Source organism: Corvus cornix, chromosome 2 (genome assembly GCF_000738735.6).
Source record: "Corvus cornix cornix isolate S_Up_H32 chromosome 2, ASM73873v5, whole genome shotgun sequence".
NCBI classification, from domain to species: Eukaryota; Metazoa; Chordata; class Aves; order Passeriformes; family Corvidae; genus Corvus; species Corvus cornix.
The window spans coordinates 95,410,072-95,437,731 of record NC_046333.1 but is presented as its reverse complement, the minus strand read 5'-3'; the positions used below and the strand labels follow the sequence as shown (position 1 = coordinate 95,437,731).

Genomic DNA, 27,660 nt, shown 5'->3' with positions numbered 1-27,660 from the left:
TTTTAGGTTGACAATGCTGCTAAAGGCTTACTCTCATCCTCATCAATTCAGTTAGTAAACTTTCAGGCTACTAGATGAGCCTGTCAGGGGTAGGGAGAGCATACTCTCTTGTTTCATTTCCAACAATGACACCAGAATTTTCTATAAAATATTCAGTTGTATAAAATAATCAAATATTTTAGAAATTGAAATTGTTTATTAAAGTAAGTACTTTATTTTTATTTTAAAACCCCCTAAAACCAGAAACATTGGAAATACAATAAAAATTCAGCTAGAATGAACAGTGACAGATCTTTTACCATTTGATGGCTGCTGGGTGCTCATTGACTTTAGTAGATTCATAGCAGGGCAGAGAACATACTTGCACGTTTCAAAGGAACAATGTAGTCAGAATAATTCTACATTTTTGTTTACAGGTTTAGCAGTAAGGCTAATCACCAAGAAGACTTTGGGACTGAGCTACTATTTCCTTGCTAAAGCTGGTATCTCAAAGACTAAATTTGGGCAAAAAAAAAAAAAAAAAATCTAGATTGGCCACTTGTCTGTGCAGATCAATTTCAGTGTCTGTTGTTCTGCCATTCATCACACCGAGTCCACGTGTTAAAACCTTTATATCACTTCAAGGGATCCCTGTCCCCATCAGCAGTCAGTAAGAAAGGAGGCAAAACGCAGCTGATTGTTCTTGTAAGTCTGGCTAACAACCAAACACAGAAACATTTCCTCTGCTTCTTTAGGCAAGGTTAACAAGGTGAACTAGACCTGTATCAGCCTCAGCTTAAGGTCTTTGAAAGTTACATTAAGAAACAACTCTCTGGCTGTAGTATCTATCTCCTGCTGCCTCTATAGCACAGAAGACAAGTGCTTACATATGAACATTGTTTGCACAAACCAATTAATATATGTAAACAAATAAAGAAAAGAGAGAATTTATTTTTAAGGAAATCACTAGCATAGGAACAGCAGAGCAGTCAACAACATAACTGTCCTTACTAGGTAATGACACTGGACTCACAATACCATGTAATTTTTTTTTTTTTTTTAATACAGGGAGTGGAAGATGTGATTCTAAAGTTACTCTAAGGAACTGGAAAGATCAGGCACATATATTCAATTTTTAAATGAATCCACATTGTTAGATAAACAGTATCAGATATGCATTGTTTCCAGAATAACTGAATGTTACATACATTCAGTAAGAACAGACATAAGCTCAGGTTGGCTGATAATTGGGACACTTATTCATAGGCCAGTATGTGAGGCAAGTATCTAGGCTCAAATCAGACAGAAAGTTAGAACATGGGAAAACAGAACAAACAGGAATTTGAAAAAATGTCATAAATAGATTTTACACATTACTTTCTTAACAAATGCCTTGACTGACATTTTTCAGATATGACTTCCCATCTACCCTTTCAATCCTTCACTAAAATATATTTAAGTGAAGTTTTTCTGGAAGAAGTGTTTAACAAAATGCATTTAATAAAACCTGTCATTTACCAATAACACTCTGACAAACCTGGAGGGAACAGCACACATGCTGTTTTATTACTAAGCATAAAAGTCAATGTTCTCAAAACCAGTCTAGCTTATGTAACGTAAGGCATCTTCACAGTATGGCTCTCAAAAGAAGCAATTCCTTAACCATAGTAACAAGTGTCTATAAGGAGAAATCTTCCTAAAAATAATTTCAATATACCCAGTATCAGAAACAGACTAACCATGGGATGTTCAACAGAGAAGAAAAACTCATTTATATCAATATGTCTCTTTGATCCCCCAATTGCCTATTAAAAAAAATTAGGCAATTGCACTTGTTACTGGAAAACTTGCAGGAAGAGTCTTGCTTGTTGTTGTCAATCTTAAGCATCAAACGTTTATTGTGGTTTTTGTTGTGGGAGGGTGGTTTGGTTTGGTTTTTCAAGCAAGGAAATTAGTGACCTAATTAAGTCAGTAGTTTGTTCCATACCAGCTATTTACCTTTTTGGTGCTTACATAAAGCACCAAACTGACTGTAATATATTCCTTGGTTTCTTCCAACCATACAAACTCAACACAGACTTTACCCTCTGAATCTACATAGTCTGCAGTATAGATATGACCCATGTAGTCATAAAGGCCGGATGCCTTGGAAGACAATTCCATGTAGACTGGAGCACTAAAACACCAGAAGGGCTTTCCAGTTCCATCCAGGAGAGTCAGATCCATCACAAAGCAGTCCTACAAACACAAGCAGAAGAGATTACTTCCCTATGTCATGGCACAGATCTGTCCCTGATTTTAGAAGAAATATTAAGAGTTCAGAGAGTTTTATATGAAGGCTAAAAACTCAAAATATAAGTGATAGTGCTTCACTGCCTACTGCAACAAATACTTACCTAGAAGTTTCCTAAAGAAATCAAAATTGCAAACTACAGACATCAAAGGCTGTGCTATAGAAGGTACCACTGCCAACCCAAATCAGAACATTATTTCTTGAACATTTTTAAACCCTTAACATGTTTTTCTCAATTATTACTTTACCATTCAAATAATAATAGTCTTTTCAATATGAGAAAGCAACCTAAATTCAAACTCAGCTGCTAAACTTGGGTGAACGCAGCAATGTTTGCAAAGATACTCAGGGACCACCCAAGGCAGTGCACACACAATTACCCTTCCATGCCAGCTGTACATTGCACTTTTTGAATGGCTCACAGCTTCAGTTCCCAGAAAGGTAATATTAATAATCCTCATGTAATTCTTCCTTTTACAGATTCTTGAAAATATTTCTTTACAAGATTACACAACTACGTAATTTTAAAATGTTAATGCCAATTCCTGGGTCTTTGCAAAATGATTGTTTTGCATATCCCTCAAAACCATAGGAGTTGTGTGTCATTGTTAGTATCAGCTGTTACTTATTCTCTTGAGTTCTGAATCACTAAATGAATCAAATTCTCTTAATTATGTTGTATCTATACTCCAAAAGCATAAACAAACCAACACCACATACTCCATGCCAAAAAAATTCATTTGAAATGTTTTATTTCTCTGTACTACATAGCGGTGGTTCTGTTGCTCTAACATTGCTTTCACTATTACCTTACTTCAATCAAACAATACAAGAGCAGATGGCACAAACATGAGGCAATATGATACATACAGTCTCCCTAAGCTTTTTACAGTAGACTATGCTGAAAATAAAAAATTCAAACCAAACCTAATGATGATATAATAAACTTACATGAGCTACAACATCACTGGAAACAAGAAAGAATCACTGTTTTTTGGTCTGACAACTTGCACATACAAGGCCAATTATGAAAAGTAAAGCAAGGTGGTGTTGAGTGGCGGGATGGTGGGGGTCTTCCCATGCATTTCTGTCCTGGTTCTGGCCAGGACAGGGTTAATTTTTGCAGTAGCCAGGAAGGAGCATGGCTAAAACATGGAGTTTGTTCTATACCACAGTCACCTCATTTCCAGGGGTGGGGAAAGGCATGGTCAGGTTGGGCTCCACAGTGAGCATTTGCATGTGAATCACTCACCTCTCTCATACATTCTTGTTATTAATATTGTTGTGGCTACTCTCAGTTTTCTTATCTCATTGCTGTTTCCAGTAAACTGTTCTTATCTTAACCTGTGATCTTTACCTTTTGTGCCTCCAGTTCACCTCTCCAGCCCAGCAAAGGGGAGAGGAAAGGGGGAGCAAGCCAGCAGAGTGTGATTTGGAGTGGTTACAGTGAGAACACTAAATTGGAGAATACCATTCCTAAGCCATGACTATTTCTAACTATATCTACTTCAGCAATTAAATTTTTTTATTAAAAAAACCCAGAAGTGCCAAGAAGCTTTTGGGTTTTTTGGTTTTCCTTAGAGTATTAAACAAAATTCAAATAAATTCAAAGTAGTGGAATGTCCTGCTTCTGTGGCCGATGTCATTTGGCCTTCACATGTTTTAAGAATTTTAGAGTCTTATGTTAAAAACCACACTGAATTCAAGCCACAGCTATGTGTTGACATGTTCAGTCTGTCACCACAAAAGTAGGAGTTTAAAAAAATTTATATTCTTTATTGTCCTAGAAATAAATATTCAGTATAACTTATGCTGTAAGCACATAGGAGAGAGACTAAAACTAAAAAACTGAAGACTAGAGCCATAGCTCTCTGCTTCCTCTGACAGATAACTTCCCAAATTCTTATGTGCTACTCATGATTATTTTCATGGAAAAAGAAATATCTGCCAAGCAGCTGTTAATCCTATAGAGTCATAGAATGGTCTGGGTTGGAAAGGACTTTTAAATGTCGTCTGATTCCAACTCCCCAGTCTCACCATGCTCAGCATGGAGAATTTTTTACTTTTTTTTTTTCCTGATGTCCAATTTAAATTTACCCTTTTTCAGTTTAAAAACATTATCCCTTGTTTCATCACTACAAGCTTTAGTAAAAAAGTCTCTCCCATTTATGTTATCAAACAGTATTCCATCCCACATTTATACAGGATTGGCAGAAACAACAGTTTTATTAATTTTGAGGGGTTTTTTTCAAAAGAAGTGCCAAAATTGAAATCAAGTGTTGAACTAGTTAATTTTTCAGTAGTGCTTAAATAACATTTACCAGAATTTTTGGGACTTCTGAAATATTCATGAAAAATCTAGAGAACTACTCTGAAACTTTGTTTGAAATGGTTCTTTTAGGAATTTTATCCAATAGAATGTGTGAGCACTCCTCTAAAATACAAAGAGTTAATCCAGCTGACCGACATACCTGACCCGAGCTAGGTGCTGACTGTAGTTTCTGCCTGTGCCCACTGGCATTTTAACATTCCCCAGCAGTTCCTGCATATACAGCACAGAACTGCAGCGTATTTCCCCATAGGTTCAAGGCTTATTGCTCACAAAAAAACCCAACCAACCAACAAAACAAAAACAAAAAAAACCCCAAAAACGAACCCACAAAACAACAACAAAAAAACCCCCTCACACCGAACCAAAAAAAACCCTCACAAAAAGTACATCTGCAGTACATTTTTTTTGTCCAGCATTTCCAAGCAGGGCTGGTTGGTCACAGCATCTTTGCTGAATGGAAAGCACTGGAGTAGTAACACACGCATAATGAGTGTATCATGCAATCCAGATGCTATGAGAGAAAAGAAAAAACTTTTTTCCTCAAAATGCACATATTTTTTGGAATATTGGAAGAGAGGTTTTTGTCTAGTTACAGACACCTTCTACAAATCAAAAGATTGTTTAAAATTTAGCATATTGAGGATGCACAAACACAATTCTGTTTTGAGATAAGCATTTCCAGAAACAAAAACTATTTCTGACCTTTACATTGCCTTTAAACGCATCTGTTTCCCAGCATATGCCAAGTGTCCCAATAATAGGAAAGTGCTTCCTATTATCCTTTAAGCTTACAACTGAGAGCCTCAGGTATCCATTTTCAATGTCACCTGAAAATACAAACAATATACAACATTATAGCAGTGTAAATCAAATTCAGCCCAAGTACACTGTAAATGTTTTCTTATCTTCTCTCCATGCCTTTTTCTTCCCACTCACCAATAAGAAACCTTGACATACACCAACAGCTAGATATCAAGCACATTATAGAGGAATTGAGTTGCAGTTTTGAGCTTTGATTCTGTGATCCACAATAGAAACAGCAGCTAAAAAATTCTTTTGTATTTTTTAGTATAAAAATAGGAATGCCACCTAAAGAACTTACACAAGGATGCAAGAAGTAAATTCCACATTCAACATTTCAATTTCATGCCCCCAGTGCCTCCATCACTGCCCATTCCCCAGAAGTCAAGCTCAACACTAACACACAAAATAAATGATGAGATATCTATCTCCCCCAACCTTTTTCTTTCAAATTATTTAAATCTCTCAGCTCTAACTGGAAACTCAAATAACCCAATACAAAGGGTATACAGTAACTATTCCTCCTTGGAAAAGATATTGCATCATTTTAAATTGACATGCAGTATGCTTTGATTTGAATCAAGTTTTTAAATTATGGATTTGTTCATTTTTAAAATAGCTTTCCAAGGGCTCAGGTTTTTTTTTTTTCCACAGAATTATTATTATTTGTGGGGGGTTTTTTTATTACTATATATAACCATATTTCTTCAGTATCTCTCCTCTGAGAAGAGATCAGCGCTTTTTTTAATTGTTCTTTTTTCCCTTGCTATCAGAGAAGGAAAATTAACCAGGGAGTCCAACAGTCTAATTATAACCTGGGGTACATCATAATGAACTGACTACAAAGAAAAGTGAAAATAAAAGCATCACATCATGACACAAGCAGATTTCTTAGTAAGACATCCCTTAAACAAGTTTCCTTGAACAAGAGATACTCTCTCAAAACAAAAGCACTAGAGACCTCAATACAAAAAAAGAAAGTATCTAGCACTTGAAGGAGTCACATAGGAAGGGAGAGAAGGAATGCCAGGAACATAATGCTTGTCAGGATCCAGGAGCAGGCCCTGGATGGTAAGGTAAGAAGTCAAGGGGCTTGCAGAGGTTTAAGATGCAAGTGACAGAAGTGAAAAAAGACCAAAGTGCTTTGCCTGTGATTCTCCTTCAGTCAAGCTCAAGTAGCAGCACGAGGCTACAGACAGAAGAAGCAACATCAGAAAAGCTGGCTGTGAGTTAAATGGCTGCAGCCTGCATGCAGTGGCAGCAAAACCTCTGCTTGAAGCAGACAGCTGAAGGCAGTGATGGAGAAAGAAAGCCCACATTTTACCACAGAAGCCAGAAACTTCTCTGAATTGGCACTGTAGGGCCAAGCAACTCCCAAGATACAGCTGGCCACAAACCAATACTGGAAAGGCATCACTCACCAGTGGGGAGTCCAAAGAATACTTACTCTGGGGAGGAAGCAGCCCAACACATGACAGAACAGCTGCAGGTTTTTCAATACAGACACTGGAATAAGAGTGTGAATACAGTGAAACCAACATGACTATGCCCAGGACATATTTTGTAGGAAATATTTTGTATGGTTGAAAGAAAATGCAATCCTCCACACCGTGATACCCACTGTCCTTGCAGTGAAATCCAAAAGAAATCAGTGAGGAAAATGTAAGCAGAATTAATTTCCACGATCCATCTCCAAGGAGAAAAAGGCCGTTGATACCTGCCCAAATGGTTCCGTTCCAAAACCTCAGTAAATCAAATTAAATGACAAAATTCCATTCCAGGTAAAAATATCTTAGCTAAATAGTTTACTGACTAAGCACCAAAAAGTCCACATTTACAGCTGAGCTTTTATACAAGAGACTTGAAAACATCAGCCAACAAGCATTTTTTCCAAAGGACTATTTGGTTGTCCACAATTCCAATCTGAATGGCAGTGGCTATTTCTCTTACTCATTCAAGCCAAATAAAGTTTGAACGGAATAAAAACTGATTGAAAAAGCATTCTGCTAATAAATTAATGAACCCCAGGACATCACTACTATTGCATGGCATTAATACAGCACTGCTAGACAGATCAGCTGGCTAAGGTGTGTTGCAGTTACTTCTTAACTTTAGCAAGAATGGAAATAGGCAACAGATCAGGAATCTGAAGGCTAATTATTCATGGGTTAGTTAATCCAGTCTTTATGTATTTTTTTAAAATATAAAAGCTCCATTGCAGTCCTCATATTCAGATGGAAGGAAAAGTCTGCCTAGAAAAGAGCAAGAAGCTGAAGGCTAAGTACTGAAATCTCCCCTTCCTCACCCCAGTCAGATGAGAAAATGAAATTGAAGGGCAGAACAAGCTACATTAAACATACCAAGAAAAACACAGAGGACACAAACTGGACAGGGCTTTCTTCAGCCGGATCTAGACTTTGTTTCATTGTTCCCTTATAATCTCTCTAGTCCTTGGTTTATGCAAGACACTTAGAGCAGCAAAGCAGCAGAGTTAAGTTATAGGGAAGAAATATTTCCAAATAAAGGTAATACCAACAAAGAGAACATACATCATGTAGACAAACCTCAGGGGAAGGAAACAAATAGACCAATAGTTCCAAAGCACTTATTTTAGCTAAAAGCCAAGGAAGTTTGTTTTGCTAACCAAGCCTTTGTTGCAAGTTGTAATTTGATTAGTATTTTCAGAGGAAAATCTGTGGTTAACACTAATTCTGGTGCCAACAAGCCTAACCCCCACTGAAATGGTTATTTAAACTTGCAAAGCATTCTTCAAGGTCATGCAAAACATTTCAAATGCCTGATACGAAATTTCACAAACAAATCTTAAAAGCTCTCTAAATACACAAAAATCACCCCTTACATTCTGCAAGCACAACACTTCAATTTACATCAACAAGAAATGACATTGAAAAGCCAAAGCTTAAACTACCATGTTGTAGTGCTAGCAAGGCCTGACAGAGGATTTTTCCTGTGACACTTTCCTTTCTCATAAGAAAGCAGTTAGAGAAATCCAGCTTCTCACAGCTTCTCTGTGAAAGTTTTCGTTCTCATGAGAACTGGATGGACAACAGTTTGTGAGAATGTAAACCATTTCTGCACCTGCAGGTTGTTGTGAGAACACTAGAATTGTTTTCAGTCTTGTGAGAATAATATATGGAAATGGGTGTCTTACTGCTCAGCCTGTCACCTTCAGAGGTGGTGGGTGAATAAGCCAATCATGTAATTTCTCTTTTGCGAACCATGTTATAAAGGTTATGGGTGATTAAACGAGGTCGCTTCGGCCATACCTTGCAACCTGGACTTGTGCCGTGATTCGCCGTTCTCTGGGGAATAACAGCGACACCATGTGGCTACAAAGCTATGCTTAAAAAGTCTAGGTAAATACATTTCAAGAATGTTTATTAAGAAGCTAGATTGACGGCTTCTGGGAGTCATATGAAAAGCCTTTCAAAACTTCTTGAAGACAAGGAAATTTTTCTAAATATTTTCAATTCAGTTACAAAGTATTTAGCATATTCACCCCACAGTATCTGTCAGTAAGACCATATTACCAATTCTGCTTACATGAAAGGGAGCATAAAATAAAATGCTAAAACCCAACCAAAACCGTGGCAAAACAGCTAGTTACTGTAATGCTAATATTAAAAACAGAAAAAAAATCTGAAGCTGTATACACTCCATCTGCTTGGTTCAATGAAGTGTGATATAACCTTTTTTAATTTAATATTAAGAATTCTGCAAAAATAATTGAAAAAGAGTAGCAAAATTAATCCCAATATTAATAGACACTAACAAAAAGCAGACAAAAATTAAACTTGAGCAAATAAATCAGTTATTCCGCAGAATACAAATGGGCATTCTCTGGTAACCTAGGAATATCTAGAGCTTCCTAATGAAAACGAGTAAATAAATAAAACAACAGTATAATAGCTGACAACTGATCTGTGTTTCAAGTTGTGGAAATTCCCATGGGCATTTCACAACCATAATTTAAAATAAAACTGGATTGGGTAGAGAATGTGAAGAAATAGTACGACTTCTTAGTATGTTGCAGACCTCCATGCTTCAGAGTCCTCCCAGAGGATGAGACAAAGACTTTTATTAGAATGGAGCCTAAAAACAAAGCACAAACCATCAAACACAACCAGCTTGGACAAAGCTGGGCACATTCAGCAATACCATGTTCACCAAAAAGAGCAAATTGAACAACAAATTACAATGAAAAATGTGACAGCAGACAGCCATAAGCTGCCTCACTACACCATTTTTGGAGGAAGTCAAGCATTTTCCAAGAGGAATTACTGTGCAAGCACATGGAAGGGACTAGATGACAAATGAGGTTATTGCCTGCAGAACCATGTCTTCAGCTGTCTGATGTCCTGCGAGACCAGAATGTGGTGGCTGTCATACTGCTGAAGGTCACAAAAACAAAGCAATTCAGAAAACACTTGTGAGCATAAAACAGATTCTGTAACTTGCAAAGTGAGATGGCATCACAACTGTAGCTCAGGGACGTTTGCAACAATTTGCATAAACATCAGCTTAATCTTTTGTGGAAGTAGCTTCCAAGAAGGAAAAAAGTGATACCAAGAAAGAAAGTGTGCTACATAATACTTCTTGTGCAACTGTATTGCTAAGAGCATAACATTTTAATTTTAGAAAACAAAACACGATACTCAGCTAAGCGAGAAAAAACAAAACCCAACACAATCCCAAAAACCCAACCCTCTGGCCGATTTTGAGAAGATTTTTTTTTTGAGAATATAAAGAGGACTTCCTGTATTGCACAACACTTCAGGTAAGGTTTCTTGCTACAAGCATAGACTTTCACTGAAGTTTTAGCCTTAGAACTATTCCTTTAATTCAAGCTTAGAGCTTTTCTGGAATCTGAAAAAATGTATATTTCAGGTTCAAGGACTACAACACTCCACATTGCACAAGGATGCAGTTTAAATGATAGTTCTTGGAATCACCAAATACAAATGAGATAAACCAAATCACGGGGAAATGCTGTAGCCCTGTAAAAGCACTCACGCCTGGCAACAGCGCCCTCTACTGACTAAAACCAATATTTTCTGAAATCAACAGAACGCTCAGGAGTGCCGGTATTAAAAAAAAATAGTGGGAGCAATAATTAATTTACAGTACTTAATTTTAAATTAAATAAATTAAAGTGCTTAATTTTAATATTTTAATCTGTCTCTGCTTACAGAAAGACAGCTTTGTAGCTGTAGGAAATTATGCTGAAGTTATGTCAAAGGAGAAATCACCCATATATTTTCCGAAACCCCAGTACATTTATGAATTTGGACTGTATGAGAACAACAGGGATGGTAAATCATGTCTCATGGAAAGAAGTGCTGAGAAAAGAATGAAGCAGCAATTAAAAACAATGACAAAACATTGTGTTTACCACACAATGAAAGGATGTCAGAACAGGCAACCTAAGCTCACCGAATAAAAACTGTAACTCTTAAAGTTCAGAGTAACTTCTACAAATCTATTTATGTATTGAGTCTGTCTGTGCACCCAAAGTATACTTGAGGAGAATTCTACAGAAACAAGCCTCCAAAATGTATGAGGACAAACTGTGTCTCCTTTATAAAACACAAGTGAAAGAAACATCGACCTGCACCAAGAGCAGTGCCACTGCATTATTAATGCAGCACGGAACTAAAAGAAAAGACCCTGACAATCTGCAGAATTTGTGTCCCAGGCCTGACACTGTGTCAATGTAACAGTGGGCAGACTTCCTACAGAGCAGGCTTAAGATGCCACACAAAGCACCATGCAGATAGAAAGAAACCACACAATGAACAAAAAGATAGCTTACTCTTAAAATTCCATTTGTTTCTCCCCTTAAAACAGAGAAACTGGATACAAGAAGGAAAGACATAACAGCAGGGATCATTTTTAAAACACACATTATTGTTCCATCAACTTTACCTTTTCTGCAGAAGAGGCCCTTGAATGATCCACACAGGTACATGCAGCTTCTGCCATGCAGATCAAGATGCAGGCTGTAGTCATGCAGTCCATATTCTGGGTCAATATCATCCAGCAAAGGTTTATTAGGTGGAGGAGCGAATTGACTTTAAAAAAAAAAAAAAAAATTTAGCAAATTTAGCAAGGGAAGGGGGGTAACAGAGACTTAATAGAGAGAGATATAATACATAGCCTTACACTGAGACTGTCATCTTAAGACAGTTTTGAAATCAAACATCTCTAGTTCATCATGCTTCTTTTAAGCTAATACAGTGTCTAATACTGCTGATCAGTTGTTCAGCCTAGCCAAAAGCAGAAAATATGGCAGTCAACTTTAAAAGGTACATCTGCTAAACTTCAAAACATGGACTTCTCTACGAAAAAGAAAAAAGCATCAGCTTAATTACAAATCTAAAAGCCCACTAGCTAGAGACTTCTCTTAAATAGCAAATATTGAAATAATTTTGTCTGTGCCTAACTAAATAAGAAACTATTGCACACAAATGACCTGAAGAGACCAAGTGCCAGAGGCAACTGAGCAACTTCTACATAGGATCCAATTTGATACTAAGGGAGATGGTGTTAAATCTTACCTTCTATGTGAGAAGAGCCACACTAAGTTATAGTGTGCATTTAAGACTACTGGTAGATACAGCAGTATCTAACCAGAAAGCTGAGGGGGATATAAATTCCCCAAATACTGTTCTAAAGCTAAAAAACTCCATTTTTTAAAACAGTTTACGGTGTATAAATAGGTATTATATTATACACTGCAATATACACATATACAAACACTTCACAGGAAGCCCAGCTACTTTCTCAATAGGACTAAAAGATAAGGTACCTCACCAGTTTACCAGAATTTCCCCCCCCGCCCTTACACAGCCAAAGATTACTTCCCTACTTCCTGAAATGTCTCTCTCTTTTCTTTCGCTGTTTCAGACAGGAAGAGGAAATAAAAAGACTGCTTGTGAAAAGGGAGAAAGTATGGGCAGTGTATTTCTAACTTTCTCAATACAGCAAGTACTAGTACACTTATATAAGTAAATTATCTCCTTAATAGCATAAAAATGGCAATATTTTAGTATGAAAATGCTTCTAAAGTTTTGTATATAGTTGCTGTAACTGTTGCTTATATTAAGCAAGAATAGATAATTACTGCCTAAATATAAACCTCTTACAAGCAGCCAATTTTAACTGTTAAACTCAAAGCTTTATTCAAAAGGTTATCTTTATTACCCACAAAGGAAAACCAAACTTACACAGTAGCAGAGCCCAAAATGCTTCTCTCAAGAAGTTGATTATAATGAAGACTCGCCATAACAAAAGCAATTTCATTTTTCTCCTGAAAAGTTAATTAAAGTAGATGTATTTTCATCTGGAAATTCTTTTTTTCACAAGGTCTTTCTGAGCATTAAAATTCATGGATAAATGCTGCTGCTTATTACTCTGCCAATTACTGTAATAATGTTAGTAATGGCTTTTTTTAACACTTGGACTCCTAAAACCTTTACTCTTTTCACAAGAGTACAGAATATATATATATAAAAGATTACAGCATTTCTATATTATGGGGAAGAGAAGGAAACTAGCTATGCCAAGGCAAAAATTATGCGAGCAATCCAAGAATTGTACTTTCCTAGCTTCTACTTACCACTTTAAAATAGATACCTAAACAGAATCAAACGGCACTTACTCCCAACTACTGAAGCATCAGGTTTATATTCATATGCAAGGAACTATTTCCAAAGAGGGCTAACATCAGTGAGGAATACAGAATTATTCAATAGAAATGGTGAATTTCTAAGTAAAAATCTTGTCTTCACCAGATTATTTACTCCTGGGAAAACATTAAAAACATAACCTTCTGCAGATGCATATATAGTCAAAGAAAACATCAATGTGAAAACTAAATAGAGACAGAGGTATGTATTTACTTCAAGAACACAGAATGCTAGGATGTCAGCTTTTTTTCTTTAAATGCATTTTTTAAATCCTACATTTATGAACACCTAAGTCAATAGGAAAATTATTCACTGCCAGAAGTCTATTACTCTCCTTAAATGTGGGCGACTACTGTGCTCGTCTCTCTGGGTTACCAGAAAATGACATTCGCTATTCAAACTTTTGGCTTTTTAACTACTCCTGTATTTTTGTAGTGCAAAATTACAGCTATAAAAGATATAACTAGGGCGATTTATCAATCACATAATTTCTCAGTCTTTCTCTATCCAAATACCAGGAGGCCCACGTAACCTGCCCTTGGTTTCTGTTACACAGCTACATGCAAAAAAACAGGATGTGTGGCATTTAGAATTATTACACCCACTGACAGTTAACTACCTCGTATTACTCTGCCTACACAGAGAATAAGAACTGCTGTTCAGAAAAGCAAGCAGGGAAAATATACTAGAGTGAGGCACTCAGTTCTTAACAACTATGTGGAACTTAGTTATAATTGAACCATTTCCAGGTGCTGAAAGAGTTCTCTTTCCAAGCTTTGGAGGGGCCAATGCATAAGCAAGACCACAGAGCCAACAATACAGGGACACCAGTCTACAAAACTTCTGAAGATGCAAGAGAAAAGGCTGTTCATTTAGCAGAGTTTTTCACAGATTGAAACAACCTGTAACAGGTTCATGCAGGTCAGGCAGTCTCAAGTTTTCTAGGAAACGAACTTTCACTCTTACCTTTAAGTAAGAGTGAAATGAATAGTCCTTCTGTGGTTTTAAACATTGCCTCTGGTGATTGTGCATATTTGAGGCAGCATGTTTGCAGCTGGAAATTAGACACAACTTTGAGGAATTGTTCACAGGCTCCCTAAGGAAAGTTCCTCGCCAGTGCCAAATAGCCCAAGCCTACGTCAATAACATGGCTGAGGGGATGAAGAAAGGGTTCTGAATTCAGAGCAAGAGCAGAACACCTGAGACAGGCTTCCATAGCACCCACCCCTACGTAGCTACAGGCAGACACTGTCCTAGTGCATTCCGTGCAAAGATGCAGATTCCTTTTGCACAGAAATCTACTTCAGATGCTCAGCACTGCCCTCTAAGGACATTCATCTCTACGCCCACCCTACAGAAGCAAGCTGGTTAAGACTCTTAATACCAAGAATTCAATACCCCCAAAAGGTCACGATTTACAGCATTCCTACTGCTGGAGCAGGATACAGCTACCTGGTGATGTAGATTAAAACTAAGCTGCTATTTGGGAACTCATCACTCTGAGTGATGTGGACAGGACATGGTATGAATCAGAGGAAGAAGCACTTCTCAAACCATTCTATTTAAAGTTCCTCTAGGATATCAAACTTGGGCATGTGAAGAACTGCAAAACAAATAAAATTGAACAAAGTATCTAATATAGAATGATACATAACTGATCTTCTAATTAAAAGTAGATTTTTTTCTTTTTTAAGTATATACACTCCTGTGACAGCTCTTTAGGATACAATAAATCATCCACTTACTGTTCCTACATGAGTTTTGTGGTTACTAGTTTAGACAAGATCTTTCAAAATCCAAAGGGAAAAAAAAAAAGGAAGATAAAAGAAAAATACTCCTCAAATCCCAAACTACCAGGCAAAAAAAAAAATCTTTTCCTTCAAGTGATAATAAAATACTGAAATAAAAGGTTATCTTACCTTCCAAATTCCTACTAACAGTCCTGGACTCAGACTGAAGAGCTGGACAAGCTCATCAGCACCAACTGCTACACTACTTTCAGTCAGGTTAGCAACATGGTATTCAGCAATCAAGGAAAATCGACGAGGTCTTTGAAAAGAAGATACAGAATGCAGTGAAAAGGCTATGTCTCCTTGTCCATGTAGAAGTTCAGCCTAATTTCATTTTTAACTCTGGAGTCTGACCAGCAGCACATAATGAAAATGGTTTTGAAAGCATTTGGCACGCAGAGCCATAAACTATACATTTGAACAACTACAGTGTACTAGCAGGATCTCAACCCCTAACAAGAAAAGAAATAAAATGGTTCTAATACACTCTTGGAAAAAAGAAGAACTTACGTGCTTGCCCAATTTTTCAAAATACAACAGAATTACTCTGTAATTTGATTTTGATACTATATTGGTACTAGATGGAACCACTGAATATATGTCAGTGTGAAGCAAGCTACTAAGAAGAATTTTTCCTCCCCGGAAGCAAAATTCAAAGGAAAGGATCAAATTGTACACATAATAAATTAAAAGTTTGTGTTACAGGAAGCTTTCCTTTTTTGATTTTTTTTCTATAATTTCCCTATAATTAAAGCCATTTAGCTCCAAAACACTTTTTATTAAAAGTTCACAGACATTCTTATTAACTAGTGATGCATCAAAAAAAAAAAAAAAAAAAAGAGCAGAAAGTAGAGTTCGCATTACCTATTCAGAATGAAGAAAGAAGTCTTTCTAAAACCCTTTTCAGACTTAGGCTCTTATTATATTCAAAACAGGTCCTAGATTTCCGCATAGCATTGTAGATACAAAAATGCTGCTAGCAAGGATTTTCTTGCTGTTTTCTAAGTCCATGAGAGACTTTTCTCTCTCACAGAAGAGGCAGCAGAGTTATGCAAACAACCAGACACCTGCAGCCTTGAGAAGTCTTGTTTATGGTATAGTAGAAAAATATTTTGACAATGGATGTTTAGGATTTTAGCCAATCACCCCAAGGGGTGGCTGATCCTTTGCCCAATTAGACTATGAAGAAAAAAGTCTATAAAAGAGTTCGTAAAATAATTCAATAAATCAATCTTGCTGCACAATTCCTGCCTGCTGGATCTTCTCTCCTCTTCCCTACAGCTGTGGGACACGGTAAAATACCCTAGGGCTGCAGTAATACAGCATCACTGTAGTATCACCTACAACTACACACTGAACACTGCTGGGGATGGGGCATCCACAACCTCCCCGGACAGCCTGTTCCAGTGTCTCATCACCGTCACAGTAAAAAATTTCTTCCTAATTAACATCAATCCTTTCCATCTTTAAGTCAGTCAGGCTTGTCCCTGCACTACTGCCTTATAGTCTTAACACTGACATACTGAAATTGGTGAAACCACTGCCTTCATCTATATTCACAATCTTTAAAAACTTGCAATTCTGTGAAATAAATACACCAACTGCCTGCAAGCTTTCCTTTTTATTTTCTACATTTGAACCATCATCTTGGTAAAACAATGACACTTCCTACATAATTTGACTGCAAGAACTTGTTCAGCTAACTTTATACAAAAGGCTTCTCTTGATTTATTTCTTTTTTAAGCAAATACTATGCTTCTGGTTGAAGAACCAGGTGTTTTGTAGGTGAACAATTCTCTCTTTTCAGAGCTCTATGGCTAGGGGCTTTGTGTAAGGAGCATGTGGCTGACAGTGCACCTATTATACACACATAGGCCCAGATGTGTGCAAAACTCCCTGACAGCAACCAAATACCTCAAATAGACACTTTTCATTTAAATATCTTCTCAGAATATAATGACAAAAAACACTGTATACATTTAAGTTAAAAAGCAACAGATATGCTGTGGACTGATGTTTTTATATACAGGTACTGAAAATTGCACACATAGTTAAACATCAAGTTCCCTAAATTCACATACATACCTACCAGTCAGAAAATAAATTTTAACATTACTTGATTGTAACCACAGAAATACTGATGAACCTTTCCAAGCTAAATTTCTCACAATAAATTCTCCTAGATTTACGTGTTTCTTTCATGCTCATTTGTGTCTATGCCTTAAATTCAGCTATCCAAGTCAGGACCTATCAGTTTGCATATCACATGCCAATAGCTAAATTAACCTATGAATTAATGTCATAGCTTGCTGGATTATACTATTTCTTGCTAAAAAGCTCTACCAATGAGGAGAAGAACATAAGAAGAAATGCTACAGGGAGGCTTTCTAGCAAAGAGTTAACTTGTTGAGTCAAACCAATGTCAGATAGCTCCTACAGATACATTATCAACCAATTACACCCAAAAAATCCTCAAAAACCCTGTATTAAGACTTACCCATTCTTGTTAGGAGGGCTGCTTTGGTAAGGAAGCAATGGTGTAACTCCAAACAGTTTCAGGGTTGACAGGACATCTAAGGACGGCCAGTGTGTACCATACCAAAGTATGGTAACAGATGTGTCCTTAAATGACAGGTTTGGCTTCTCTATTACATGTTCTTTTCCATTTTTGTCCTTTAGAACAATTATCCAACTCAAGCCAGAGACTCTGTTATTTAGGAATTAAGAGGGGAGAGGGGCGTTTAAAAAAAAGTTCCCAAAGTGACAGAACTTAAACTATGCTTTCAACAGAATTTTTAAATTTCTACTAACTTCTACTTATGTTCCTCAGTTTCAGTCATTTACTGATTATCGTCGTATCTTCCAATTATGATGTACGTTTTATACCTCTATTTCTATACCCCCCCAGCCATTAATATTTTGTACATTGTTCTCAAGTAAATCTCTTTATGACAAGGCATTGCTTACTTCATAGCTTCTTTGTTTTTACATGGAAGACCAGTATAAGGATCTAGAAGTTTAACGAGCCGCATTACTCTGGTTTTGAAGGCAGACGTTTGTTTGAAGATGTATTCTTTCTTCCAGTACCCAGGCTTTTTATCATGTAGAGCAGCACAGCCCAAAGAAACAGTTTCTGTTTGTTTAGACTTCATTTTCCAAATTGTCCATTTTGGTTGCAAAGAACTGGAATAGAGTTTCAGCCAAATTCCACTGAAAACAGAATAAAGAGGAAGAATAGTCACTTTATTTTTTATACGTACATCTCAGCTACCACTGAGCATAATGTTAGCAAAAAAAAGTCTTGTCTGTCTTCCTAAAAATACAGGATCCAGGATGAAACTCAGCAACAGCATAGCCACAGTCAGCAACATAAGTGAAAACCGATGAAAGTTAAGCAGAAAATTTTGAAAATTCCACCCCAAAACAATGATGCATCCTTCTCACAGAAAATCAGCTAGTGGAAAAAGCATTTTAATACTTCTTATTCAACAAAAATAACCTGTATGCTTCAAGTTTCTCACACAAATCCAGCTGAAAGTGGGGTGGAGAAGGACCATCAGAATCACCTTTGTTTGGTGGTACCAATGTCATGTCAATCCCTTCTGCACTCTCTCTGGAAAAGCTCAGAGAAGACATGACTTTCTGAAGACAAAGAAATACATGACCATAACGATGGTTTCATCTCTTTCATGCCAGGAAAACTATGAGCTCACACTTCAGCCCCTCACACAGCAGTATCTCTAGGACAGTTCACAGAATATTGAGTACAGGAACCTACAAGAATTCATACAATAACCTGTGAATACAGGTTGCCAATAAGTTTTCTAATTTTAAAGTGCTAGACACACAGTCTACATAACTGCACTAAGGAAAATGAATAGCAAGAGCAACAAATTCTTAAGAGACATTTTCTACCATTTATCAGCAAGATTACCTTTACCAGTCCTTACTTATCCTCAGGCAAACTTACACTGGCGTATTTTGTATTGCATTTTCCCCCCTCCTTAAAGCACTCAAGGACTAAATCCATCCCACACTGCCTCCTACCCATCAAAACCATTCTCAATTCATCAGCTGCTGAGAATAAGTCCCCACATGCTGAGAGCCAGGCTCTGGTTATTGATGCAAACATACGCAGAAATTTTGCAAAAACCTTCCAGCTCCTGCGCTGCAGATACATCCAGAATTCCCCACTGCCATTTTTTGAGACAGAAGTGTTTGAAACACATAGACCAATAAGCTACCATGACTGATAAAGGTGGGTTCCCAGTCAACATGAGTTTCCAACCTTCCTTTCCCCAAAAAGCAGGGTGGGAGGGGTAACATGAAGAACAATCCCATAACTAAAACAAAGATTTAAGATACTTCTACTTAAAGACAATAAGAGGCAGCCAAGTTATAGATAGCATAAAACATTTCTGATGGAGGGGGGATTTTTTTTTTTAACTCCAAAGCAGTTTAGAATTGTCTGGTGATGAAAACAAAGAAGAGATGTCCTTAACATTACATCATCAGGGGAAATTGAGCTGTGTATCATCCAATTGGTCTTAATCAGCCTAAAAGGTCCAATAAAATAATCTCCTATAAAAGTCTAGAAACCGCTTCCCAAGAGAGCCATCCTTTCTTCAATGGAGAGAGATACTCCGCATCTTACTGTATGATACGGAAAAGACAGGGCTTAGTAGTAGGCATTTCCCGCATTTTGAACTCAGGCAATTTAGTTGACTGAAGACAGACTAATCACAAATACCTACCACCCTCATCCTCACTCTCAGTTACATATTGCTCCTTCCTTTCCCAAACAGTATTGTGCAAGCAAAGAATTTAGTTCAAGAAACTCAAAAATTCAGTTAGGGCAGGTAGACAGAGGAGAAAATGAAGGAGGACTTGGAATCACAAGTGTTTAGGAAGGTATCACTGCCCCTTCATCCTCAACTTCTGAAGAATTCAGAGCAGATAAATCAAAAAGGCATCCAACAGAGAAGCACAAGTTTGCCTCTTTCACAGCAGAATACACACCCTTCTTGTCTCAAATTGTTAATACCCATCTCAGGGCCTCTTACTGGACATTACTACAACAAGCCAAACAAACCTTTTACTGCTAACTCAAATGTCAGAATCAGAGACATCATCATCAGTCATCACTTGACCACAATGGCAAAAAGACCTTCCCCTGTGCTCTCACCTCCTCTGGTGATCAGAATCCTCAGGCTTTTGCAGGCAGACCATGTATGTGAACTTCCCACACTGCATGATAGGAAGGCTGGAATACCCCATGCTGGTGCAAGGAGGATGCAGAAAGGGGGGGTCATAAACATTTTCTTGTCTTCAACAGTTATATTGAAGACATCAGTGCCAAGAACCGTTCAAGTGCAGACATTATTTAAACAGCCCAAAGACAAATCACTGCATTAGGCAGCACAGACATATCACAATGAAAGACTGATGGTCTTGTTGCACCAAGGACAGCACCCTGTACATCCAGGACAGCAGAAATATCCGAAAATAAATATTCTGTCTAAAAAGCAAGGTCAGATTTGTCATAGAAATCTGCATGGACTTCAATTAAAACTTCTGTTCATTCATTGCAAGATTCAGGGTCTTAAGACGGTCCATGGAAATCCATCAGAAAGAAATGACCTGGTCCCACTGAACCAGTCAGGACCTAGATAAGGGAAATATCTCTTCCTCAAATCCCATTTGTGCACACACTAATATCTGTTGAGATTAGAAAATGGAAACAGACATCACTGAGATGGAGATGGATGAATCATCTTCCCCTGGACAGCCACAGTGATTTTATCCTGTCTTACCATCCTGAAGTGGAAAATGCGTACTAAGATAGGTCATTTGTGTCAACTATGCAATTTTTATCTACCCTTACCTGCTGACAGCCTCAAAACCTAAATCTGGATTACAGATCTTCCCTTTAAATTCATCAGTTCTAAAGGTATCAATGCAAATGTAAACCAATTGATTCACTGTAAAGGGAGAAACGGATTCATACCAGGTGCAGCAACTTCCTATTGAGGAAGACATTTTCTCATTCAAACAACACTAATGCAGTAAAATCCCAGAAAAAAAAGGATACCCAGATCCTAGTTATCACATACCAACCTGGTTCTCTCCTCTTTACCCTTTCAAAAAATTATCAGGGTAATTTCCTTTCCAATAGGTAGGAGCAATTTGTGAACTCTGTATAAGCAATCCTTATAAAAAAAAGGTCCCAGTATTTATGTTTGTCTCTTTTGTTCTCATTTAGACATCACCAAAACTTGACAAATAGAGCAACAGATAAAAACCACCAGTGAATCATTTGATTGAATCAATCCCTCTACAAAAACCTGATGAAAGAACTAAGTAAGTAGGACTTCAAAATTGTGAAAGCTATGACAATTCCATAAAGCTACTGGCAACACACCACTAAGGATCACCTGAACTGAAAAGTTTGTGCAGGTGCATGTAAATACAAACAAATATATGCAAATTTTGAAACAAAAATGTGCTAATAGCAACATTTCAAATCACTGGATTTAGTTTTTGTCTCATAACTCCCATTAAACAACAAGGTCTGCACAGCTTGAATTCCATGCAACATGGACTGTGGGCTACTCAGTGCAATTTCAGCAGAGTAACTGCCCACAGGTACACACATCAGTGCTCTGGCATCAGAGAAATGAAATTAAAAAAACTCATAGCTCAGGTACACAAAACTGCAGCATGGCTGAGACCTTCCCTCTTCCTTACTTGTCATTGGCCAGCTCATAGAAGCGCTTATTCACGCAACCAACAGACAACAGGGACACAGCATCCAAGTAGGAAAATATCTTCAGCAGCATTTCTGATGGCATGCTGGAAAAGAGAAAGAGGAATACTGTTAGATTTGTCTGCAAACTCCAGAAGTTACAATGGCAGAGAATTTTAATTTCAAACCAGAGAAAAACAGAAGAGGTGGAAACCAGCAGGTTGTAAATAGATGAATCAAAAATCACCTGAAGAGTTAAACTGCAGAATTTGGGTTCTAATTTCACTTTCTGGTATGTGGCATTTGCCTAAAACAATTCATCACAACTTATTCAAGCGGCACAGCATAATTACATGAAAAGTTAAAGGTTTGCATTTTCATTAAGCTTTGTTAACTTTAACTATGCTTGACATGAAAATACCTCACTTAGCTTAAGTTTCTTACTGCTTGTACCATGATTTTAACATTTATTCCATAACCACCAGCATCTGCAAAACTGCAGATACATTCACTCTCCCTCTTGACTGCAGTATCAGGTCTCAGGATGCAGCAGGACAGAAATGTCCTGTCTACCTCATCATAATCTTCAAACTGTATGTGCTCAGGGGTCTTGTGCAGTTCTCATTTATGTCAACAGAAAGATGTGAACTTCAAAGTAAGAGCCAAATGGCATCTTGAAAACATTAATGTCTCTGTGCATCTGGAAAGCTGCCTGAAATGCAGGTGCCAGTCTAAGCGTGACAAGCAGAACATACCCTGGAGATGAGCCAACATGATTTTTCCATTAACAAACAGGAACCTCATACCATTCAAGCAGTACCTCATAACTACACAGAGTTTAAAATACATACATTTTATACTCTAATTTTCTTGAGCATTGAGTATGGCCACATCAAAATCACCACTGAAAATACAAGGTGCCGTGAAAGTCAACGCCCCAGCTGTGCCTCTTGTCATTTTACTACTGGGTTATTTGCAACACTTGTTGATTTATAACACTATTTCAGAAACAGAGAGCTTTAAAGGGTAGCATGATAATGCCAATACCTCAATGTTTGTATTAAACTCAGAATCTTAGCTGCATTAACATAGAGGCAACATGCCAAAACTTTCTGCATGCCAAAACTTGCACTGCTATTATGTGAAATAACTCGTGCACTGTAAGCCCAAAGCAGTTAGTGCACTCATTCCAGAGATAATTTAGAAGTGATACCTCAAAAAGCTCCAAATTAACTAAAATAACACGCTTGATCCAGAATTTTCAACAACGGTTTTTACAACGGTATTCTTCCTTCCTTGAAGGAAGCTGAAAGGATTTTTTTTTTCTTTTTTCTCTCACCATTCACACCAGTCTAACAGCATAAAGGTACTGAACTGGCTGTCCAATGCAAAACAGAGCAATCATTACACAGGAAGCTATCAAATGTATAAAACAAAGAAAACTAATTACTTTTTCAGGAAACATATTCTTAGGTGTTGTTTTTTTTTTTGTAAAAATGTAACTAATTTTCAAAAAGAAAACAACTCCCAATTATATTGAAAGTGCCCTTTCACTATCAAACAGGAAGGGAAACATTTACCTTGCAGCAAATATGCTGCAGCCACTTATTCCTCCCCCCTCATCCCAATCCACCATTCTCAGCCTCTCCATACACTAAGATACACTTGATGACAACCAATAACCAAGAGAAACATATGAAGTTTAATTCAGAACTGGCTTTCACTGAAGTAATAAAACCACAATTTTTATTATCAAGGAACAACACTGCCCACAACTTGCAAAGGAGTTGCTGAAGGCTTTGCCTGACTTGGAAAACCTACACATTTCTTATGAACTTAGAAAAGAACACAAAGGATAACCATGCCAGAAAACATTAGAAGGTGAACACAGGATCCCAAAATAGACCAGGAAATCGAATCTTTTTAACTCAGAACATTTGACATAGAAATCTCCAAGGTATGAATATAACCACTGCAAGCAGTCAAAAGATGGCTTAGAGTCTGCAGGGGGTCTTCCACTCTTACTCCTAACATAAAGACATACTCACCTCTCAATGCACACATTTGGTTTCGTTTTTATGGGAGGTGTCAAATACAGACTTTTAATTCCAGCATTTACAGTTTCAGAACATTGCCCACGCCTGGCAGCAAGGGTCCTTAACCTACTTTGTAAGAAGGAAAAGCTGTTCAGAGTCACATATTCACAAAATGAAGAAATACACATATTGTACACACCTAGACACAACATTTCAACCAAGGCAAGATTCAGGGAATACATCACATGGCAATCATTAGTATCAGTTCACTGATTTCAACAATTACACTCAAGTTAAAATACCTGAAATCAGGGAGATTCAGATTTAAACTCACAGCTGTCACTCCTGTGATTAATCTCTCACAGCAGTCAGAGGGAATAGTGTCACTCCCCCAATCAGTTTGAATCCAGTAGAGATCTATTACCCTTAGACAGCTGCACCAATGTGGCCACCACAACCCAGCTCCAGAGTCCCCAGCAGCAAGTCAAACTCACTGATTAATCTTCTGTTTCACAACACTAGTCCAGGGATATTTTTGAGCCGCTCAACTTTGCTAAGCTATTAGAAGATACCAGATAAAAACAATGCCTTGAAACTTCCTCAGAAACTGCTGAGGTTCAAAAAGAATCTCCTTGAATATACAACAGAATCATATGTGAAACAAAGTTGAAGTCTCATTTCAGATATTCCCCTGCTAAAATACTCACAGATCTGAGAGATAAGAGTTATTTCAATAGGCAAAATGGATATCAATATTTTTATAGCTCATTAGTGTTGCAAAATGTGGAATACGTACAATTTTTTTAAGAAAGGATGTTCTTTGATCTTTCTACGCTTTCAAGCATAAACAGCAAGAAAGGAGATTTAATCCATGAAACAGCATCTAAGAAGCTCTAAGGGATGTCCAGGTGTTAGACAAATTATTTGTTGGTAGAATTACTTGTTAAGGTTTAGGTCTTGACATGCTTCAATAATATTTCAGACGTAGGGGGAGGTTAAAGTTTGGAAAGAAGGATGCCCACTGATAGTGGACACAAAGAATGCAGAATTTACAGGCCACAGGGATACCTGGAAGAACTCCTAAGATAAGGAAGAAAGTATTGAAGCCAACTCAGCAGTTGCACTGAAATCAGCTCCAGCTTCCAGAAGTATGAGATTGCAACCACTGACCCAAGAAACCCACTGACTCGAGAAAGACTGAGCATGCAGACCAATTAGCATGAAAAGCAAGAGAATCCCTAACCTAATAGAACACAGAATATTAATTAGAGAACTATGTAACTTGTAGCCAATGAAAATTAATTCCTTCATTTGCAAAAATGTATAAAATAGCAAAAGGTTTTGATAGTTGGTGTGCTGGCTTTGTGGATTTGACACCCAGCACCCCCTTCTGTGCAGAACTGTAAATATATCAAATACCTCAACTCCGTGTCTGGATTGGCCTCCTGCACACCAGGGTTAAAGAACCTATTTTGGCAACATTTGCACATCACAATTTAGATAGAAAAGAAAGAAACTTGGCATATTTCTAACACAATTTCTTACAATCCAACTGGTCACACATTTTTCCAAGTTTTCTGATAGGAAGGACTGTGTAAACTGAAATTGCAAATACTATCATTAAACCACACAGAAATATTGAGACAAAGTTTCAATCTTAAATCAGGACCTTACACTTCATACCCACTGATGCCACCGAGCAGGCAGAGCTCCCCTTTCACTGCATTACTCATGATTTAAATTGCCAGCAGACTTTCCAACACTTGGTCAAACCAGCTCTGGGTTTCTAGGTAACCAATCAATATGGGGGGGAAATAGCTAATTTTTCAGTATATGGGTACCAGGTACCTTTAATATATGGGTACCATGTACTTTAATACACACTGTTCTTGGTTTAAGATTGATTTATGCTCAAAGAAAAATAAAATGGAAAGAAATTAACAACTCTGGTCTACATTGTCAACTGTGCTATGTGTAAAAAAAAGAAAATTCCCGGACATTTTACTGGGAATTGTTATAACCTTAACAAAAAGACATGCACAGTTCAGCTTGGGTGCCAACCACTGATAGACCACCTAAACAAAGAGCTACAAAAAAGTAGCCATAGAACAAACACAACCTGGAGGTCAAACAAGGGTTTTACTCATGTATCATTATCAAGTACACTTAGACGATGAGGCACTTACAGACTGTATTTTTCAAAAGCCATTAAAGGGATTTAGAGACACAAGTCATGTTCAACAGCAGCAGAGCTATCACTTCTGTATGTTCCAGTGCAGCCCATCCCAGGCTATTCTGCCCTGAATCCATGCTGAAAGCAGAGAGTTTGGGCATATTCCACAGGGACACAACTTCACAGATTCCAGGCAGAGGAATAATTCAGATAAGCTGGATTTTGGATTTTAAAACACACCACCTTGGACAAGCATAACCTGCATTGCCTGTATTCAGTCCTTCTTGCTCATGTCATCACTCCCCAGTCTTCTTCACCCCAGGGAGAAATATCTGGGGAAAGAAAACTTTTGCCCACACATGCCTTGAAAACTTTAATGTAATAGCTATTCTTTTTAAAAGCTTCAATTAAAAAAAAAAACTTGCTGAACTTTTGCCTCTTTCAAAACAAAAATATTTTCAAGGTGTGAAGAAACAAACAGCAAACCCAATCCATAAATTACTTTTCAAGTACTGTGTGTGCTAAGATTTTAAATTAGCATTAACAAAATGCTTTTACATTACATTGACATAGCTGGGGCAGATAAGCCTAAGAAAAAAGTGAATGACAGCTGTTACACCCCCTCTTTAGAGACTTCTAGAACAACTGAGATGCTCTTAACTAAGAGGCACAACAACTTCAACTGATTTTTTCATTAGCTTTCAGCCTGTGGAGCTCAGTTTTGTACCAGTATTTTCACTTTCACACCCTATAATACTTGCAATCTGCCTTGGTTTTTTGATGGTCAGCAAACAATTGTCTTTCGAGTAACATTTCAAATAATGTATACAAAGTTTTAAGTAGTGAAAAAACCTGTCTCCTCCAACTGTTGAAGCGTATCTGGCGATAAACAGAAATTACAATAATGTATTGGCATGGGCTGGTTGGGGTTCTCTTTTGCCCTAAACTAACAATTTCAGTGTTTTTAAAAAGTGCATACTAGCCCAATCCATTTGCAGGTCAAAAAGAAGAAAAAAAGGAAAAAAAAAAAAGCCGGCAGAAGGAACGAAACTGCTGTGAAACCCAAGGTTGTTCAACTGGGTTAGCACAAAAATCTGCTTTCTCAACTCTGCCTCTAAGACTAATGCTTTAAAATTTTGAAAGCCGAACGTGTACTGTAAGAATTAAGGTAATCACACCTTCCATAGTGAAACCCTCCTATTTATTACAAAGGCCTAACTACCCTGACCACACATAAAGTAGCCACTAAACTAACTAGTACTTTGTGGATACTCATTATAGTACCTTCTCCAAGCTGAAGGACATACCGATGTTTAAGCTCCCCTTCCCAATCAGGAAAAGAAGTGTTAAACCCAGGCCTCCGTGCACCTGGCAACACCAGCGTTTTCCCACTGCAAGGTGTCACCTCCGCAGGGCCAGAGGCAGGGAGACAAGAGCACCATGGCCACAGACCTCGCCGTTAAGGGTGGAGAGCTAGACACCAGAGCCGTGCAGCAGGTGAAAGAGGTTTCCCCGAGGAGCCAATGGGAGCTGAGGGAAAACAACAAACCACCCTCCCCGGACGAGGTGAAGAAGGCCGAGCAGGCAGCCCCGGGCGGGCAGAGCCCCACTCGGCGCCCCCCCGATTACCTGCCACGGCCCGTCGCCATGGCCGCTCCGCCGCGGCACAGCGACGGCTTCGCACCGGCGCCAGGGAGGGAAGGGAAAGAAGGAGTGGGCGCTGCCACCCGCCGTGGAACGCCCTGGGGCGGGGTGGGACGGCGCCAGCCCGAAGGAGGCGGTGTCCGGGAGCACTGGCTCGG

At 38.0% G+C, this 27,660-nt stretch overlaps 1 protein-coding gene across 3 annotated transcripts; it reads right to left on the bottom strand.

Annotated features, from left to right (window-relative positions):
• Positions 1–474: 474 nt before the first annotated feature.
• On the bottom strand, positions 475–27,660 carry FBXO15 (F-box protein 15). 3 transcript variants are annotated; one of them, XM_039549659.1, is made up of 10 exons: positions 27,488–27,660; positions 23,698–23,814; positions 21,652–21,756; positions 17,872–18,114; positions 17,402–17,611; positions 15,034–15,163; positions 12,653–12,735; positions 11,352–11,497; positions 5,307–5,431; positions 475–2,217 (listed from the first exon to the last, which is right to left on the bottom strand). In XM_039549659.1, the coding sequence occupies exons 1-10, from the start codon at positions 27,505–27,507 to the stop codon at positions 1,948–1,950; spliced, it is 1,449 nt and encodes a 482-aa protein (XP_039405593.1). In that variant the 5' UTR covers positions 27,508–27,660; the 3' UTR covers positions 475–1,947. The 3 variants fall into 3 exon arrangements, with proteins under 3 accessions (XP_039405593.1, XP_039405594.1, XP_010392116.2); XM_039549660.1 differs by having other exon boundaries at positions 23,698–23,811; XM_010393814.4 differs by lacking the exon at positions 27,488–27,660 and adding an exon at positions 27,166–27,235 and having other exon boundaries at positions 23,698–23,811.

Bases quoted from the DNA above. Each gene is read 5' to 3' on its own strand.
- FBXO15 (XM_039549659.1), bottom strand. From the start codon at position 27,507: ATGGCGACGGGCCGTGGCAG. The intron at 23,815-27,487 runs GTAATCGGGGGG...CTTCTTACAAAG, and splicing joins ATGGCGACGGGCCGTGGCAG to TAGGTTAAGGACCCTTGCTG. The intron at 17,612-17,871 runs GTAAGCAATGCC...CCTAAATAACAG, and splicing joins AAAAACAAAGAAGCTATGAA to AGTCTCTGGCTTGAGTTGGA.